Source organism: Ixodes scapularis, unplaced genomic scaffold (assembly GCF_016920785.2).
Source record: "Ixodes scapularis isolate PalLabHiFi unplaced genomic scaffold, ASM1692078v2 PGA_scaffold0__279_contigs__length_252992795, whole genome shotgun sequence".
Taxonomy (NCBI): Eukaryota; Metazoa; Arthropoda; class Arachnida; order Ixodida; family Ixodidae; genus Ixodes; species Ixodes scapularis.
This window is the reverse complement of record NW_024609835.1, coordinates 73,678,245-73,695,895: the sequence shown is the minus strand read 5'-3', so window position 1 is coordinate 73,695,895 and position 17,651 is coordinate 73,678,245. Positions and strand designations below refer to the sequence as shown.

At 48.3% G+C, this 17,651-nt stretch overlaps 1 protein-coding gene across 1 annotated transcript in view; it reads left to right on the top strand.

Annotated features, from left to right (window-relative positions):
* Nucleotides 1-6,987, top strand: part of LOC8053105 (sodium-coupled monocarboxylate transporter 1) — a 217,486-nt gene extending 210,499 nt beyond the window's left edge. The window contains exons 15-18 of the mRNA XM_042288801.1: nt 3,679-3,839; nt 5,490-5,587; nt 5,709-5,821; nt 6,250-6,987. Of these exons, the coding sequence (XP_042144735.1) occupies nt 3,679-3,839; nt 5,490-5,587; nt 5,709-5,821; nt 6,250-6,360 (483 nt within the window). The 3' untranslated portion in view covers nt 6,361-6,987. The remainder of the gene's footprint in view (nt 1-3,678; nt 3,840-5,489; nt 5,588-5,708; nt 5,822-6,249) is intronic.
* Nucleotides 6,988-17,651: the final 10,664 nt, after the last annotated feature.

Sequence of the window (17,651 nt, the reverse complement as noted above, 5' to 3'; positions counted from 1 at the left end):
TCCGGGTTTCAGGGGATTACGGAAACAGACGAGTTTAGTTTTTAATGGGTTAACTCTTATACGGTTGGCCGCATACCAGTCCATAACTTTAAGCGCATTTAACTGCAGAGCGTGAACCGCCTTTTCGAAATTGATGTGTCGTGAAACAAGCAAGGTGTCGTCGGCATACTGAAAAATATCACATCCAGAAATAACAGTTTCAAGGTCATTTACATAAACATTAAAAAGTAATGGGGATAGCACCGAACCCTGAGGGACGCCGGTTTCGAGCAACTGGGTTGAGCTATTAACTTTATCTATAGAAACCACCTGGGCCCTACCTTCTAACAGATTTTTCAAGAGCGAGTGAAAAGGTCCACGGAAACCGAACCTCCAAAGCTTCTCTAATAATATCTCATGATTTACCGTGTCGAAGGCCTTGCTGACGTCTAGAAAAACGGCACATGAAAACATGTTGCCCTCAAAACCAGAGTAAATTTTGTCAGCTACATCCTCTAAAAGTAACTGCGTACCACTCCCAGAAATAAACCCATATTGCCTAGGAGAAAACAGCGAACACTGATCAATGAAACTGGTCATTATATGGAAAATGTGTTTCTCAAACACATGTTCTAGCACGGGCAAAATCGAAATCGGGCGGTAGTTTTCTACCTTTTTAGGATCCCCGCCTTTGAAAATCGGTCGCACTATAGCAGTCTTAAGCTCATTAGGGATCACGCCCAATTCGATAAATCCGTTTAACATGAAAAGAAGCGTATCCTGCAGATATCTGAAGTTTCTTTGAAGACAACCAAGAGTTATACCATCCACGCCTGGAGACCTAGTGGGCTTAATGCTGAAGAGAATCGAACGTAAATCGTCCAAGCTCATGGGATAAAGAAAAGCGGAGGTTGCGTTCATCTCTATTACTGCTTCCGAAATACCAACTCTTTCTGGAGCAGAAGTGGATCTAACAAAGTAGGAATTCAATCGTTCAACAATATCTCTCAATTTGTTACCGAAATGTTTTTTTACAACGTCATCCACGGATGGCTTTCGCTGATGACCACGAACAGTATTAACAAGTGACCATGTCTCTGAAGAGCTAAAGCGCGCCTTTTCAAACTTGTTCTTGAAGTGCTTTCTTTTCGCCAGTCGAAGCATAGCATTAGCTCTGTTCCTCGCGATCCTAAATTCAGAACGAAGTTTATTATTCTCTGGTGCCCGCCGACTCCGTGCCCAAGCGAGTTCTTTTGCTTTTATGGCGGTAAGTACCTCCGTGTTCAACCATGCGTGATCCGGTCTTCGTTTTTTTATTCTAACTGTTCGTTTACATTGCTCTGTGAAAGAATTAATGATCTGTGTGAACTTTGTGTACAGGTCGGATTGGGATGTGGACTTACGAAATGAGATCCAATCAAATGTTGAAATGAGGCGATCTAGTTTTACATTATCGATAATTTCTATTTGCTTTGTTTCGGCTTCAGGCTTTGTCTCCCCAGAGTTTACAAACTGACATCCTACAAAATAATGATCGGCCATTTTTTCCGTGATAACCGATGACATTGTAACGGTATTCTCAGCTCGAACGCAGATATGATCGATGCAGGACGTGACTAGTTTACCTGATATTATCTCTTCTCTTGTAGGAGCTTTAATAGTGCTTTCAATACCCTCGTTTGCAAGAATGTTTAAATAATCACACACATCAGATCGTTCCTGTTTCGCTACATCGATGTTAATATCGCCAACCAAGCAGAATAAACCCCTGTTATGCATTTCATTGAGTGTTTTTTTCAATTCTTCTAGAAAACTTCTAACGCTTTGTGAAGGAGGCCTATAACATGCTAAAATAAAAATAATAAAATTGGAATTCTCAATTTTAAGCGCAATCGTTTCTGCATGAGAAAAAGAGATGTCGAGTTTAGAAACCAGCCATTTGTCCTTAATGAAAACCGCGATCCCCCCACCCCCCACATTTGACCGCGAAAACCAGAAGGAATTATAGCCAGCTAATTTAAACAGATCCCACCAATCCTCAGACACATTAGTCTCGGTAAGTACAAAAATGTCCGTGTTTGCTGTCACGTCCTTAACAAGAAGGTTGAAGAGGCTCCAATATTTCCTTATGCTTCTAATGTTCACGTGTAATACCAAGAAAAGTTGGCTCTTTATATTGAGCCCCTGTTTGAAAACCTTGAAATCTCCACATTCTTGAAAATTTGTCGACATTACTTTAGCTTATATTCTCAAGGTCGTTGATTGTGTTTACCCTGACTAGCGCTGAGCCTTGTTCTTTTTTCGCAAAAATTTTCCCTCCCTTTACCCAGACATATTTAAATAGCACCTCCTTGGCTTTTGACCTGGCCATCCAGAATAATTCTCTGTTTGCTCGAGTCAGGTTTTCGTTAAAGTAAACCTTCGGCAGTTTACCTGAATTATAAAGTGAGCTCAATCGTACGCGACGGCTCATCCATTCATCGTACACCTTCACGGACGCAAACCTTATCAAAACTGGGGGCGCAGGGCCGGGCTTCGTTGCAAGACGGTGAATGGCAAGGACGTCTCCCGCTTGGAGTGGAGGCAAATCTAATTTTTCTCCAAGATCGGCGATGATTCGTTCCAAGTTTTCATCCTTGTGGCATGGCAGTCCGTGGATTTCCAGGTTTGTCGACCGACTCCGCTGCTCCAAGTGGTTCAAGTCTCCCTGCAGTCGCTGGATAGTACGCGATTGTTCGTCCACAACACTGCACACCTCAGCCAACCGGACCTGGAGTGCTTCGGTGTTCTTTTCGTTTTCGGTTGCCTTAGCAAGCACCGAGTCATACTTCAATGAAAGGTCGTCAATAGATTGTTGAAGTGTCTTGACTGTTTCTTGCAGGCATTGAACTGCCGGCTTCAAAGTTAGCAGCTCATCGACCTTGGAAGGAAGTGTGAGGAGAGTGTCGACGTTCGCCTTGAGAGAGACCAATAAGTCCAACTTGGTATTGACCGCGCTGAGAAGTTCCTCGGATGCACAGATGCCTTGAGGTTCCTCAGACACACTTCCCTGCGTCGAACTGGAGTCGGCAGAACGGCAAGACCGGCAGCGCCATTTCTCTCTTCTTTCTTGGCCCATCGCGCCGAAGGTTGATTCTTTTATTCCGGCACAAGACCCCAAGTGGTAAAGACTCTTGCAGGCACCGCACGTCATGAATTTACCATCAGATGGGACAGGTTTCAAGCACACCGAACAGTCACCGAGAGAATTCATTGCGGGTAGTAGGCTTACCGAGGCTTACCGAAAATAATAATAATAATAATAATAATAATAATAATAATAATAATAATAATAATAATAATAATAATAAACTTTGTAAGCAACGAACGTTTCAATGGCAATGAGGCAGTGAAAACAGACTGCGATAAAGAACTAATTGCTGCGCAAAATTTAAATAAGTATTTTTTTTTTTTTTTACGGGTTTGCAGAAGTAATATTTCAGTCAGACGGACTAATTTAACGACACTTCGAGCGAGTGGAGTTTGGCTCATCGAAACACCCGTAACGAATTCCCTCTCTAAGCAAAATGATTTCCCCATTTTTGCTTAATTTCAAAAAGATCTCATTTTCTTATTTTTTTTTTTTAGCACGAAGGTATTGAACTACCAGGGAAAGAGGAAGTGTCGAGTCATCATGGTAGCTGTGGGCTTGATTCGCAGACTGCCCTGGCATCTATGATCACGGGCATGTGCACGGCGTCCTGGGTGGCCATCGGGTCGCTGATCTACCCCAAGAGGCCGGTGGCTGCGCACACCAGCTTGGAGGGGTGCGCGTTCAACTACACGCTCCAAGCTACAGACCCCGTCGAGTACCGATCAGGGTACGCGTAAAATTTGTTGTCTCAGCTGGCATATCAATCACCCACCAAGATGTGCCATGCTGTCATGTTCTGGAAAAGCAGACAGTAAGATTAAGCATTTTAGCGTTTTGCTTGCAAACCTCGCACGGATTATTAGAAGCACTGACAAATATTGGGCTGGGCGGCAGTAGATAAGGAAGGGTTTGTAAAGTATATATTACACTTGCTCCGTGAATTTTATTGGGGCTAAATGTACGCACGGCAACAAAATGGGTTACCTGTAACACACGGACCGTGGTCATCCCGCACTGCCAGCGGAAACAACGTTGGAGAGTTAAGGTTGGGATTCTAGCGTGTGCAAGACCATTTTCTGCCACACCGGACACGCGCAGCGTTTCAGTGAGCGTCCACATAGTAAACGTATACGCGAGCTGTGGCCGGAGGGGTGACAGCTCGCTTGTTACTGCGAAGAAAGTCCGGCATTTCACGCTCCGGCGCATTTCGAAGTACTTCACCATTTAGTAAACAACCAACCTGATTTTATAAACAAAAAAAAATTGTATTTTTATTTTTTTTCCCGAGTACTAAGAAAGCCAATCACTGCAATCTACGGCGGAGTTTCGGCGGATCACGACACTGAGCATGGCCTTTGAACTGTCGACGTCATGCTCATATTTCAAGTCCTGTCTTCTTTGCTTCACTTGCCCTTCTCTTTTTGCGCACTGCAGCAGCAGTGCGCACAGCAGCAGTGCGCAAAAAGCAGAAATTTAAGGCGGATGTTTATTACCGTGTAACCATAAACTGGGTGACTCGGTGCAATCAGCCCTCATCAAACACCGGGTACGTAGGAGGAAGATATACATCAAAGATACCCAAATGTAAGCTGTCATAAAAATTGGATACCCTGCGAAATGCGTCATAGAAGTTAGGGAATGCGCATAACGAGCACAAATTGTCTTCAAGTATGTGCTTCTGTGGTCTTTTTTATCCTGTGACATTTCTAGGCCTAAACAGTACATCCATTCCTGTGAAAACTAAACACGCCATCTCTGAAGGCTTGAACGCCGGACGCTAATGTAAGCTGCCGAGTCGGACGGGCAGTCATGTTCAGTGCTTTTACCAAGACGAGCTCGAGGTAAAAGCAAATAGAGGCAAACGTGATTGAGTGAGTACACTTGCGGCTGATACGTCGCTCACCTGTACAGCGTGCTTTCTGCCTTCCATTACTTGTGGCGGCGCATCTTGTTAGGAGCACCCAGACTGACTCGTGCCCCTACTCGGCTCTCTGCGTCGCTGACCTTTATCTTGGTGTTCATCTTTCCGGCTGATTTTGACAGGTTTTCCCAGTATCAATAGTGTTACCCGTAGCTTTCTTGTGAAGAAATAGCCGAGAAGGAAGGTCTTGAACGAGTAATATTGTTAATGTTTAATTTGACTGTGCAGTCAAATTAAAAGAAAAAAAGACCTCTCAAATTTAGGCGCGGTAATCAATACTCTCGCTTTTCTCTTCCGACACGGAGATGTCCTGACCCGGGAAAAAAGGTTTCAGATGATTATGTAGCATCGATTCCTTTCTCGCAATCTGCGTCTATACTTTGTCTCAATTCTCATATTAAGAAGAAAAAGAAACACTAGGCAAATAACAGTGTTCTACGATTTACTTTCTCACAGGGGAATCTTCGAGCTCTACCACATTTCCTACTTCTGGGTCCCCGTCATCAGCTTCTTCGTGACAATGATCCTCGCGGTTGCAATCACTGCGGCCTTAGGCAAGTGTCGAACACGACTACAATTTACAGCAATTGTTTTTTTTTTTTAGATTTGAAGTAGAAAAAAATTTGAGATTACGCTGGCCCACATGGAATAAAAAATATCCGCGATTCTTTACAGGGTTTAAAAACTCGGCCGACGTTGATCCGAGCCTCATAGCTCCTGGGCTTCGCAACTTTTACCTGCGGACGCGGCCGAGCACAACGCTTAGCGACAGCAAGTCTACGGTGAAGGTAAGTAATTTTCCTGGCGCCATAAAAAAAAAAAAAGAAAGCATTAGACATTGCGCCGTTAAATATTACACAATTGTGACAAGTACAAGTGCCGATCGAACGTACCCCACGAACATCTTCTTTATGTCTAATGATCAGAGAGAGTATAAAAAACGGACGGTCAGTGCTATTTACCGATTGACGACGCTTCTTGCCGCTTTGTGACTCGTTCTTCCGCATTCTTATAACTAGTGCCCCCATCTAATCGGCCGCTAAGAGATAAAAATTAAAATTCACCACGTCCTGCGATCCTCAGGCTGTCAGTCGTTCTAATATATTATTAATTCATTTATTTATTTATTATTTAATTTGGTTCGTGTATTGCGAATTCAGCTTGTCTTCCTGCTAATGCATCGCTATGTTTTTGTTTGTGTTTTTTTTTTCCCCAGCTTACGGAGAAAGAAGAATGGGCGGTGGAGAAACAGCCTGAAAGCATCAAAAACGGTCACATCAACTACGGCATGACAAACGACAGTGAAGCGCAGTCGACGCCCATGTAAAGCGGCCTATGGCGATCTTTTCAACGCGGAGGACTTTGAGCCGCTGTATATGCCTGCTCCACTCCAAGTCCGACATGCAGTGCACGCTCCGTCGAAGCAAATCAAGCCACCTCAAAAGTACATCATCACAGCGCTCTTCGCCCTTGGGCGCTTCGTATCAGCCACGCGATTAAACCAATCGTGCGCACTCGTGATTGTCTTAGCCAGCGATATATTATACCGACAAGGACAAGGAGCGCCGTGACGAAGCACTTTTGATGTTGCTTGGGTGGTTCCATCGAATGTGAGGCCGCTGTTGGACTTGAAGTGAAACGGAGTGTTTATATTGTGATGAGCAGAGCTCGCCGCTTGCCGGCGAAGAGGGGCCGGCTCGGCTGTGATAAACCAAAAAGAACTGAAACCCGCCAGTCGCACGGAGTTTACGAGGACGCAACGCCATGGGACGCTTGGCTGCCGATTCGACGCCCAATTCCGTGACGTGTTTGCTGCCAGTGACGGTGCTCGTTTTATAGGTTCGTACAGCGAGGTTCGACTCGCGACGAAGAGGACGGCGACCACCTGACGAAGAAGCGAGGCACCTGCGTGTGTTGTACCATAAAAATAAATTATCATCGTGTTTTGTTTTAACGACGAATGCTTTACTACGTGGCTCGCACCTCGCTATTGCCGGTTTCACACGCTCCCGAGATGGAAGACCCTCATACGAGTGGGGCATTAGCGTTCGGATGGAACTAGTGTGCTCACCGATTGAACACGGGTACTAGCCGAATGTTGACGCACAGCGCTCGTGCCTTCCCTGACGGAACGCGAGCTCTAAGCCAACGCTGATGCAAAACTGCCGCCCAGATCTGTGCCTCGTGCTCCGGTATAGCCTACCTGAGAAAATCTGGCACTATACGTCCTTGTCAAGGCACTTCCACACAGCACCGTTCGACTATCTACTCACACTCAAGTAGATCCGACATACACCCGCGGGCCAGATCACGTGATCAAGAGTCTTTCAACGGCCTCTGTCAAACACGCGAGCTCGTGCAGGGCACTGTAACGCGTCTCCGCGGCCGGTGTGTTTGGCGTCCTATCTTCCCATACGTGGAAAGTGCTCACGAAATGGCGATTATTAAGTGACTTCAGAAAAGTGGGAGTATCATGCTGTCGAATGTCGCGATCCTGACTGTCGACCGTAAATATGTTGCCGAAAAGCACGAGCAAACGCGAGTGTCGGAGTCGTGGGGAAAGCGGATTGTCCCGCCTAGTCGCACTCTCCGTGCAAACGTTTTTAAAAATAGAGAGATTTAGTAGATCGTTCCGATGACTCCGATAACGATACCTGGTACTCCGTCGCCGCCTTTGCGCATGCAGCGAATCGTTATCGGGGATTATCGGAACGATCTACTACAACTCTCTAATGACAGAAGGAAAACGGGCCTGATGGCTATTCTTTCCCGAAAGACCACTCGCAGACGTGTTCACGCGACCATAGTGCAGCCGTTGTACGGGGCGACATGCTCGCGTTTGTTGCTTCGGTTTCGTTCGCCGCGAGGAAGTGTACGGACAGAATTTGGTTGGGTGATTGAGCTGAAAAATAAAGGTCGCCTCGCTCACACGTGAGCACTGCGAATTTAAATCCCAACCCGCGATTTATGTTTCTTCGAGAACAAACTAACGGATTTCTCCTGGCTATGGCTCAGATCAGACTGTCAGACTAACCGCTCATTCACACTGGAAGCGGATCCGCGTTCGCAAAGCGGTTGCGAACGCGGTTGTATAAAGGTCCAGTACAACTGCACGCGCACTCGACGTCATCGAGTGCGCGTGCAATTGTACTGGATCTTTATACGACCGCGTTCGCAACCGCTTTGCGAACGCGGATCCGCTTCCAGTGTGAATGAGCGGTAACTCCCCCCTTTTTTTTTCTCTCTCTTCTTTTAATGAACAACGAAGAAGGCTGTTTTTTTTTTTGTTTTTTTTTTTCATGTCGTTCTCTATCCGCGCGTTTCTCTCTGGAACACTTGGCGGGCGTCACGCGTAAGCGATTAAGCGGGACATCATTGAAACTATCTTTGCAGTGCCGGTGTACCCTTCTATGTTTGAGGCGGGCCCAGTGCAAAATGTTTTAAGTTGAAATTAAAAACAAAAAAATGTCACTTTCCCTTTCGATGGAAGCGTTTTTAATTTAAACGCTTCCCGTAAAAATCTTGAATTTCGCAGAGAAAGATGTTTGTCCCATGGGGCACTGATTACTTTTTCTGCAAAAAAACCTGGAACTTTAAAACATGTCTTTTTAGTTTGCTGAGACGCCGTGCTGTTCTGGGACGTTCTCCAGAGGACTATCAAATAATTTTTCTTTAATGATGGCATTAGGTTTCTCCCGGTTGAAAAGGCGATGAATTCCCCTGTTGACGTGGTTGTGCTTGTGGGCCTGCACAAAATATGGAAATGCACAAGGGCGGTATATGGCGTTCTAATGTGAACGCACGCCCGGTACGGATGTACTTTATGGAAACTGTCCACGCGCTGAATTCAGTACATGCAACACTACAGTGCCCGCCTGAACGGGTATCGACCTTGAAAGTTTTTGAGAACCTGAAAAAATTTTAACGCCCAGTTGGTAGCCTGTCTGGCTCGCAACCGAAGGGTCGTGGGCTCGAGTCTCGTCTTTGCCTAAAATTCTTAAGCTTTTTTTCTTTGAAGCAAAGGATGTACTTTATAAAGTGAAATCATTTGAGAGATGCGGCGACATTTAATACGCATAAAGGCGGGTTCCCACGTCCATTGGAACGCTAATACAGCGCTGATTGATTGAAACATTTATTTAATTTCCATGCCTCTGGCCCATGGAACCTCATGTGGCATGGGGGAAGGGGGAGTGAAAGAGGGGTAGTGATGATGGTGATGGATTAGACGTATCCGTCCGATGTCCGATCCCGGAGTACCGGAGGTAGGAGACGATTGATGTGAGGATGAGATCTCGTTCTGCGGGTGCTGAGGTTCTCGGATGCGTCCATTCCCGAATGGTCATTGGTCTAAGGTGCGGTGATAAAGTGTTAACTGCCGCTATCCGTTCTAGTGACGTCCCTGCACAGGACCATACAACATGGTAGCAAGTCGCAGGGACTCCGCAGTGTGGACATCCAGGGTCAGGACCTGTGTCATTCTCATCTGTTGGCTTGTAGAACTTGGCACGCCAAAAGGGAGTCACCATAGTCCGAGTCTGGAGCCTGTGTAGTGCCACTTGCTCCCATCGTGGCAGCCCGCGAGGGAACGGCTGGGGGGGTTAGAAGGTAGGAGCGCTGCAAAGCGCGCTTTTCGTGCTCTTTGTTCTTCTTTCTTCTTTTGGGTTAGATCAAAGCCCTCGTCAGGTGGAACGTCCCGTTAAACCGGCGGGGGGCCGGGCCTTGTGAGGGCTGAGTATTTGCCTGTAGCAGTGCCTTCGCGGCCCCGTCCGCCCGCTCGTTCCCTGGAACGCCTGCGTGGGCCGGAATCCATGCGATGGTGATTAGTTGTCGAGCCCCGGCCTGACGAACCAGTTCGCGGATGCGCGCAACGGTAACGTTGCATGTGCTCGACTGCTGTAGTGCACGCACCGCCTCTTGGGAGTCGGTGTACATTCGAGTTTCAGTAGTTTCTGCTCGTGGCATGTTCGTGGCTGTTTCAACGGCGAACAAAACTGCCAGAAGTTCCGCCATGCAACTGCTCCGTGTACATGCGGTAAGCTTGTGTTTCGTCCCTTTGCGTGTAGGGGAATGCCAGGCGATCGCAGTGCGGCCGTTGTTGTCTCTCGCCGCGTCCGTGTAGAAGACATCCACTTGCGCGGCAAGCTTGCTGACTTCAGCGCGGTGGATGGCTACTTGTGTAGCACGTCGTCCAGGGTGATCAGGTCCTTGATGACTGGGGAGGGGCTTGATGGGAGTGACTGCCTTTGCATCCCAAGGTGGCGTCGGTGTAGGCATAAGCGGGCAGTCAATTAGGTCGGAACGGCCAATCGAGGCAAGAACAATTCGTCCATGAGGAGTGCGAGATAGCCGCTGAGCTTGGCTTATCCGCATCTCCTCGGCAATCTCACGGATGGAGTTCATTTGAGCGGTCAACCGGTGTGAAGCGGGGAGCCCTGTAACGACCCGCATGGCCGCTCTCAGCATCGTTACTAGTGTGGTTTCTTGAGTCTTCGTAAGGCGGAGGTAGTGGAAGGCCCTCCTTCCACTACCTCTTCCTTTGTGGTCAAATGGGACCCCGAGGATTTTGACGGAGTTGTTCTGGGCGATGGGGATTCCATCCACCCTCAGTTGGATGTCGGTACGGGCGCTCCTGCGTCGGCTGGGTATAACCATGTACATTGTCTTCTCCTTAGATAACTCCAACCCTGATCGGAGGGCGAAGGTCATGAAAACGTCAAGCGCGATCTGCATGTAGAGTTGTTGGCTATCCGCCCCACCTGCCCTCGTCCACAGGGTGACATCATCCGCATAAATGGTAAAGCGAATTTGTGGGATGGCTTCAAGGGCGAGAGCCAGGCAACCATGGCGATGTTGAATAGTAGCGGCGACAAAACAACCCCCTGTATATTGTTTGTTCTCCATTGGCCTTTGGTTTGTCCGATAGAAACCTAGAACGTGCGATCCTGTAGGAATATTTTGATGAAATTCAGGAATCGGCCCTGTATACCTCTTTTCTTTGCGGCGGCCACGACTGTGCTGTGTGGTATCGAATCGAATGCCTTCCGTAGGTAAATGGCCACGAGCGTACGCGGTTGGCTTTTAAAAAGCCGGCGCTCGTAGAGATCATGATGTATCATGAGCTGGCTGTCTTGTGCCAAAAGGTGAGGTCTGAAGCCCGTTTGCATGGGATGGAAGGCACCCGTCGATTCAAGAATCCATGTCAGGCGTATTGTGACCATGCGTTCTAAAACTTTGTAAAGGTTGGACGTCAAGGAGATCGGGCGGAGCTTAGCCATCGCGTGTGGTGTCTTGCCGGTCTTTGGGATAGGGATCACTGTAGACCTCTTCCAATCGGACGGGAGTTCACCCCTCACCCAAATGGTGTTGAATGTGTCAAGGAGCTCCTTCTGCGAGCGTGACAAGGGCGTCCGCCGGCTGTTTGTGCACGATGGTTTCCCGGGTTTCGTGCACGATGGTTTCCGCAAGCTGCTCTTCCGTGATGTCAAGGCGGAGCGCTAGATTGCTTCTGGTGTTGCGCATTTTTGTTTTCCCGGCAAGCCTTTGTAGGCTTGCCACAGCTTGCGGTAGTTTGCGCACAGGCTACGCCAGATAGTTCGGCGGAGCTCAATTGTGTATTTTATGGCCTTTGCTGTCGTGCGATTTAGGCGGATCTTCTTCCGGAGGGATCTCCTGGCTCTGTAGTGCTGGAGGCTAGAGCCTCCAGTCTCCTCTCCCACAGCTTGATCAGGTGCAAGTCGGGAGGTGGTGTGTCTTCCTTGACGTTGTATTCCGCACGGGACTCCCGAAGGGCTTGCTGAATCCGGTCTGCGATTGGGACGTTGGCAAGACGGCTCATTGCGGTGCGGAAGTTGTCCCACTTTGTGAAAGTGACTCGACACCTGGGCGAGGTGCTGATGGGGAGCTTTATGTGTATGGGGAGGTGGTCACTGCCCCATGAATCAGTCTGGACTTGCCATTGTACCTGTAGGCGTGGAGAGGCCCAAGTGAGGTCGGGGGTCGTGTCGTTTTGGCTGGCGACTTGGGCCAGCCGTGTTGGAGTGTCAGGGTCGTTGCATAGATGAAGCCCAGCTGCAAAGCATGCTTTCTTGATATGTTTTCGCCTGGCGTTTTTGTTCGGATATCCCCACGCGGTATGTCGGGCATTGAAGTCTCCAGCTAGGATGGTATGCTTGTTCTGTTCTACCAAGCCCTTTATCCAATTGACCTCGTTCGAGTCCCCGCACGGTCTCATGTATGTGTTATGCATGTTGATGGGTGTGTCTCCAAACTTGACCCGCGTGGAGACGACTTCGCGGTCATCACAACACGAGGCCTCGGAGTTCAATTTTGCCTGCTTGTGCTTTTTCTTTTTAAGTGTAACTACAATACCAAATTTGATGTCTCTCTTTGTACACTGGGGTTTATGTAAGTGTCGTATCCTCTAATTTTAAGATTCCTGACGTTAGCCTCCTGAAGAAGATTAACGTCAGGTGCCTTGTTGTTAAGTATTGACAGACGCGTTTTGAATTCATGCATTTTCTGTTGTAAGCCACCGCAGTTCCATTGCAGGATCCATGGTTGCGGGTTCACTTGACGCTTGTTGCGCTTGTGGATGTGTGTTGCCCCTCGGGTGTTTGTATGTGTATGAGAATTACTATCCGTCACTACGAGTGCCTATGAGTTTGTGGATCGCCGCCGTGAGCTCGGACAGCTGTTTTTCAACTCGCGCAAACCCCGCGTATCGAAGCTGTAGGATTTGCGTCGGCATGTCCATCTGTTGGGTTGGATGCGTCAATAATGAAGTGGGTTGGAATGCTCCCATTGTCACTGTTTCATACGACAAGCCGGCATCTTGGCTCACCGGTACAGCTGCAGGTGGTAGGGGCTTGGGCTTTTTGCTTTCCTCCGTTCTCGTAGTTTTCTTCGGGGTGCGCCGCGGTGGGATTGCGCGCTTTGGACATTCATTGCTCGTGGCCAAGTGGGCCCCATCACAGTTTGCTCACTTTGGATCTATCGTGCACTCCTCCATACCATCGTGCTCGGAGCCGCACGTTCCACAGCGCTGACATTTCCGTGGGCACACGTCCATTTTGTGGCCAATTGCATGGCATTGAAAGCAGACGAGCGGTCTCGGGCGGTATACTCACGAACGGCGAGAACCTCGTGCATGTACGCCACCCGTTTAGGACAAGTCTTGCCCTGAAATGTCACGAGTATCACGTTGCCCTTCTTCCCCAGGGGCGCGCTGCTACCACCTTCTGGGTTCTGCACACGATATCCTCCAGGAGTTGTGCAGGAGACACCTCATTACCCTGACCGCGTAGGTACACAACACCGCGGCACTCGTTTCCGGCGAGGGCCTTCTATGGTTGGAATGTGTTGTCTTCGTCCCCCTTGCGGATTTCCTTTATTGTCCTGAGCTTTTCTGTGATGTTAGGGTCCCTGGTGGTGATGGATAAGGCATTCGCTTTCTCATTCCGGTGGACGCTGTAGTCCGCTTGAGCGTGGATGCCGGCATGCTGGATAGCATCGCGGATTTCTTTTCCAGTGAATGCACCAACTTCTTTCTTTCCCACGGAGCGAAGCACCACAGTTTGTACGGGAAGTGACCCCGGTGTAGATTTGTCGACTTTCTCCGTTGCTTGTGGGCTTTGTTTTCTTATCTGCGAGGAACTGCCTGGGAGCGGCCATTCTTGGTTGTCGTCTGTCTGGGAGACCGACGTCGCAGTTAGCGGTGCCGATGGTACGGATTGACCCGGCGTGGGTCCTTGGGACGTGCTGTGCGTCGACGCGACAGCTTGAGAAGCCCAGCCGTCATCTTGTGGCTTCGGGTTTGCCGATGGGAAGCGACCATCATCTTCCATTTGGTGTACTCCTTGATAAAACTCTGCCTCGCGGTCCCCAGTGGTTGGTCTCATGGGCGACCGGGACCTATCGTTATTTCGTCTAGACCCATGGGTATTGTCTTGGGTTTCTCTTTTTATGCTGGGGTGGGTCATTCAGGACTTCTTGTGGTAGCGGCACAAATCGCGCAACAAATTGTTGCAGAGCTTCCAGGATCGCCGGTTGGCGTCCAATCACGCCTGCCAGAACTTGAAAAAGTTGGCTCACCTCCGGCGGTGGTAATCTTTGGTAGCCTGAAGGCCGGCGGGCTGGGTCCCCTGCAGCTGACCTGTGCCTTCTTCCCTGTCAACTTCTATTTGGCCCAATTTGCAAACGGTTTCTTGGGTCGGCATGTTCTGCAGGATGCCTTCTGTTATTGGGCCCGATGTGGCCGTGGTTGTCTCTGTATTGGCAGCTTGAGTGTTTGTGCCTCCCATTTCAGGTGATAGGCTTAGTGTGCTGTTCATGACACCAGGTTCGAAAATCACTGAAGTCGTCCCTCCCGGGTCAAACATTGGCGGTCGGAGGGTGACGGAAGGTCCTCGTTGGTCCATGATGCCCTCTCGGGCGTGAAGGCCCCTTAATTTGGGCGCTGCGAATAGCTCTTGGTGGAGGTAAGGAAAACAAGTCTTGCAGATCAAGCGCTTCGTCGTCCTCCTTCCTTCAATACAGCGCTGTTTACGTGTCGTCAGCTACTTATCGTCTGCCAGGGGGGGATCGGTGGCCGAGTGGGCTAAAGCGCACATCCAGCTCGACGCGCATGGAGCGAAAGCTCGCGCTGGAGAACCCAGGGACCCTGGGTTTGAGCCCCACCCCTGCCCGTTTCGATCTGGATGAGCATCGTACCGACGTGCGGTCGTGTATCACTACTGCGTGGCGCACGTTAAAGACCCCAGGCTAGCGGTTGTACCGCACTGGCTAAATTGCTCATCTACAGTGGGTAACAATGTTGCCATGTTCTGGCAGACTAAACTCCTGCTGTATAAACAACTAACGACTAATTTGTTTTTTGTTTTTTTCGTCTGCCATGAGCAACAGTTTTGACGGTGCGATACAAATCTGGTGAACGCTCCCGTCATCACGCGTTTAGCGGTTGAGCGCAAAGTCACGGCAGTTGCATAGGCGCCTCCATAACCGACCTTCAGTTTCTGTTTCCTCCTATTCCGTTCGCTGCACTTCATTATTGCCACAGCAGCGCAGGTTATTGCCACTTTAGGTGCTACTGTGTGCTCCTCTCCAGCATGGGCCTTTGTGGAGGCTTGTCAACGCCCGCTTCAGTGGCTCAGCATTTCGGTAAGACAAGAGAAGTTCGGCTATGGCGGCTGAATCTGGCGCGTGTTGAAAGCGTTTAAAGGGACACTGACAGGGTATTTATGCTCGCCGAGTTTTTTAGTTGTACGTGACATGTGAGAGCCCAACTACCCAGAACAGAATTTGCGGCTCGAAATTGGGTTTCTTTCCGCCCGAAAACCGTCGATCGAGAACTGGTCAGTTTGAGTCGCGCTGCACTCTCTTTTCCGTGGTCACGGGCCGTTTTCTAAGGTTTAGACGCGACCACCAAATTTAATCAAAGTCGTGGGTCTTTGAAGGCACACAGTCAATATTAAAAATGAAAAAAAAATGAAACCCATTTCTTGTGGCTTTCAAAAGTCTGCAAATACGTTGATTGAAAAAAAAAGGTATCATAGACAACCGGAATCATTCTGTGCATTCGCTGCATATTTCTCAATATGGCGTCGTTTCGCGTATCGTGTAACTAGCGGATGGCAGCAGACGACGGGCATTGGACCTCTACCTCGGAACTGCCGTTCACGGTACCGGCAAATTCTGTCTTCCTTCGAAAGAGAAATTTTGGACCGATCAAAATAACTGATATTCATCCCGTACGACATGCCGCACCAGCAAGCCGATGGCACGAAGACGTCGCCGAGCCGTCGTCCCTTCTCGTGGCTGAAGACATCGCTCGCTCAAACGTCAAGCACGAAGTGTGTACTTCAAGTTGAATACGCACGCGTACGGTTTCTTTACGAGGTGCGAATGTACTCCCGACTTCAAGCCGGGAGTGCATGTTTTGAAGAGAAATCGGCATCAAACTTCCAACATACAGTCTACCCGCCGCATTACTACGCATGGTTGAATACCACGAATGAAGGGAATGGCAGGACATAAAAAAATGGACTGTAGGCAAAACAACTGAAGGACCAGCGCGCCTGGCAACGGACGGACCAGATTCGTAAAAGCGCAAAAAAAAAAAAAAAAAAAAGGGAAAAACCGGGACTGACTTTTTTTTCTCTCTGTCCTCATAATAGAATTACTAAACATATGAAAGTGTCCACTCACGTTACGTGTAATTGCAATATGTAAATAAACTCATTTTCGTTGGAAAGAAAAAATAGAAAGGCTCCCTAGTACCTTAGTGGAAAGACGTCCGCTTCACACGCAGAAGGCACGGGTTCGATCCCTAATGTGGGTGCACCTTTTTTTTTTTTTTTTTTTTTTTTTTTGTCAAGCATTTTGCGATGTTTACATTTTTTCTTTTTTTTTTTTTTACAATTATCACTGAAAAGAAAAAAACAATTAATGTGGACGATACGTCGCTGAGCTAAATAGTATGGAATTCCATTTTTGACAGCTGCGAACTCAATGTAGTCACTCTCCACATAATGCAAGGAGCATATGAATCGGGAAGCGTCCGCTTTCCGAAGTTCCCGTAACTGTTCTACAGGAATTGCAGCAAGACATTGATCCCGATCCCGTTGATCTTTCGGAAACTCTGTCGCACAATGCCGCACAATGCCACTTTCAGATGCAGGACATGTGAGGTCACTCTTCACGCAACATCTTGGGAGTATTCTTTTCGAAGCCGATCACGGAAATTCACCACGGCACTCGGGCACTCGCTACTAATTGCCAACACTTAAATATACAAAACAACTCATTTTGAAGTACAGAACAGCCAGCGGAACAAACATAACTGCAAAGGAGTCGTACGGCGAACGAACGCATTTGTCTGCCACCTGCGGAGAAAAAAAAAAACAAAAAAAACCGCACGGTCGGGTGTAGCCACGTGAGTTCCGCCACTCCACTCTATGCTCTCCACTTCTTCGTGCGGTGCGGGAGTTTTGGTTTCGGTTTCGAGCAGTTGCGTTTTTTGGCTTTATTAAAAAAATACGTGACTTTGTAGCAAAATATTTATTGAGTAGTGTTCCGACACCATAATAAATCGCCTGACGAAAAAGCAAAACAAATTTTTGGGGGGTGTCAGTGTCTCTTTAAAGCTTCTACGGCTGACGTCACATTTCACGTGAGCTTTGCGGGTTGTTTGAAATTGTTGCGCAATGTCATGGGGCTGTGACGTGGAGACCCTGCCGACCAATCCGGATTTTCCCGTTAAAGTTAAAGATTTAAGATGCTCTCCGCGTCGGGCAACAAACATGCCTTATGATTAATCACCTTATAGGGCAATCAAGAACCCCGACACCTGGCTCGCAGCTCATTAAGGAATATTGGCTGTTTCCATTCCCTCATTTTTCAGAGGTCCTCGCCGCATTCCCGCGTTGTGTCAGTTGCTAGAGAGTTCGTTTGGTTGCTGTCATTCGGGTTCACAACGAGACGCTCGTGGGAAACGACAACAATTACCCGCATGTCTAAAAAAAAAAACAAAAAAAAACAAAAAAAAAAACGTCATTTTTAAAACATTTGATTGGTCTGAAATGTACCCCGAATTCCCGACAGAGACGTCCGTAACCGAAA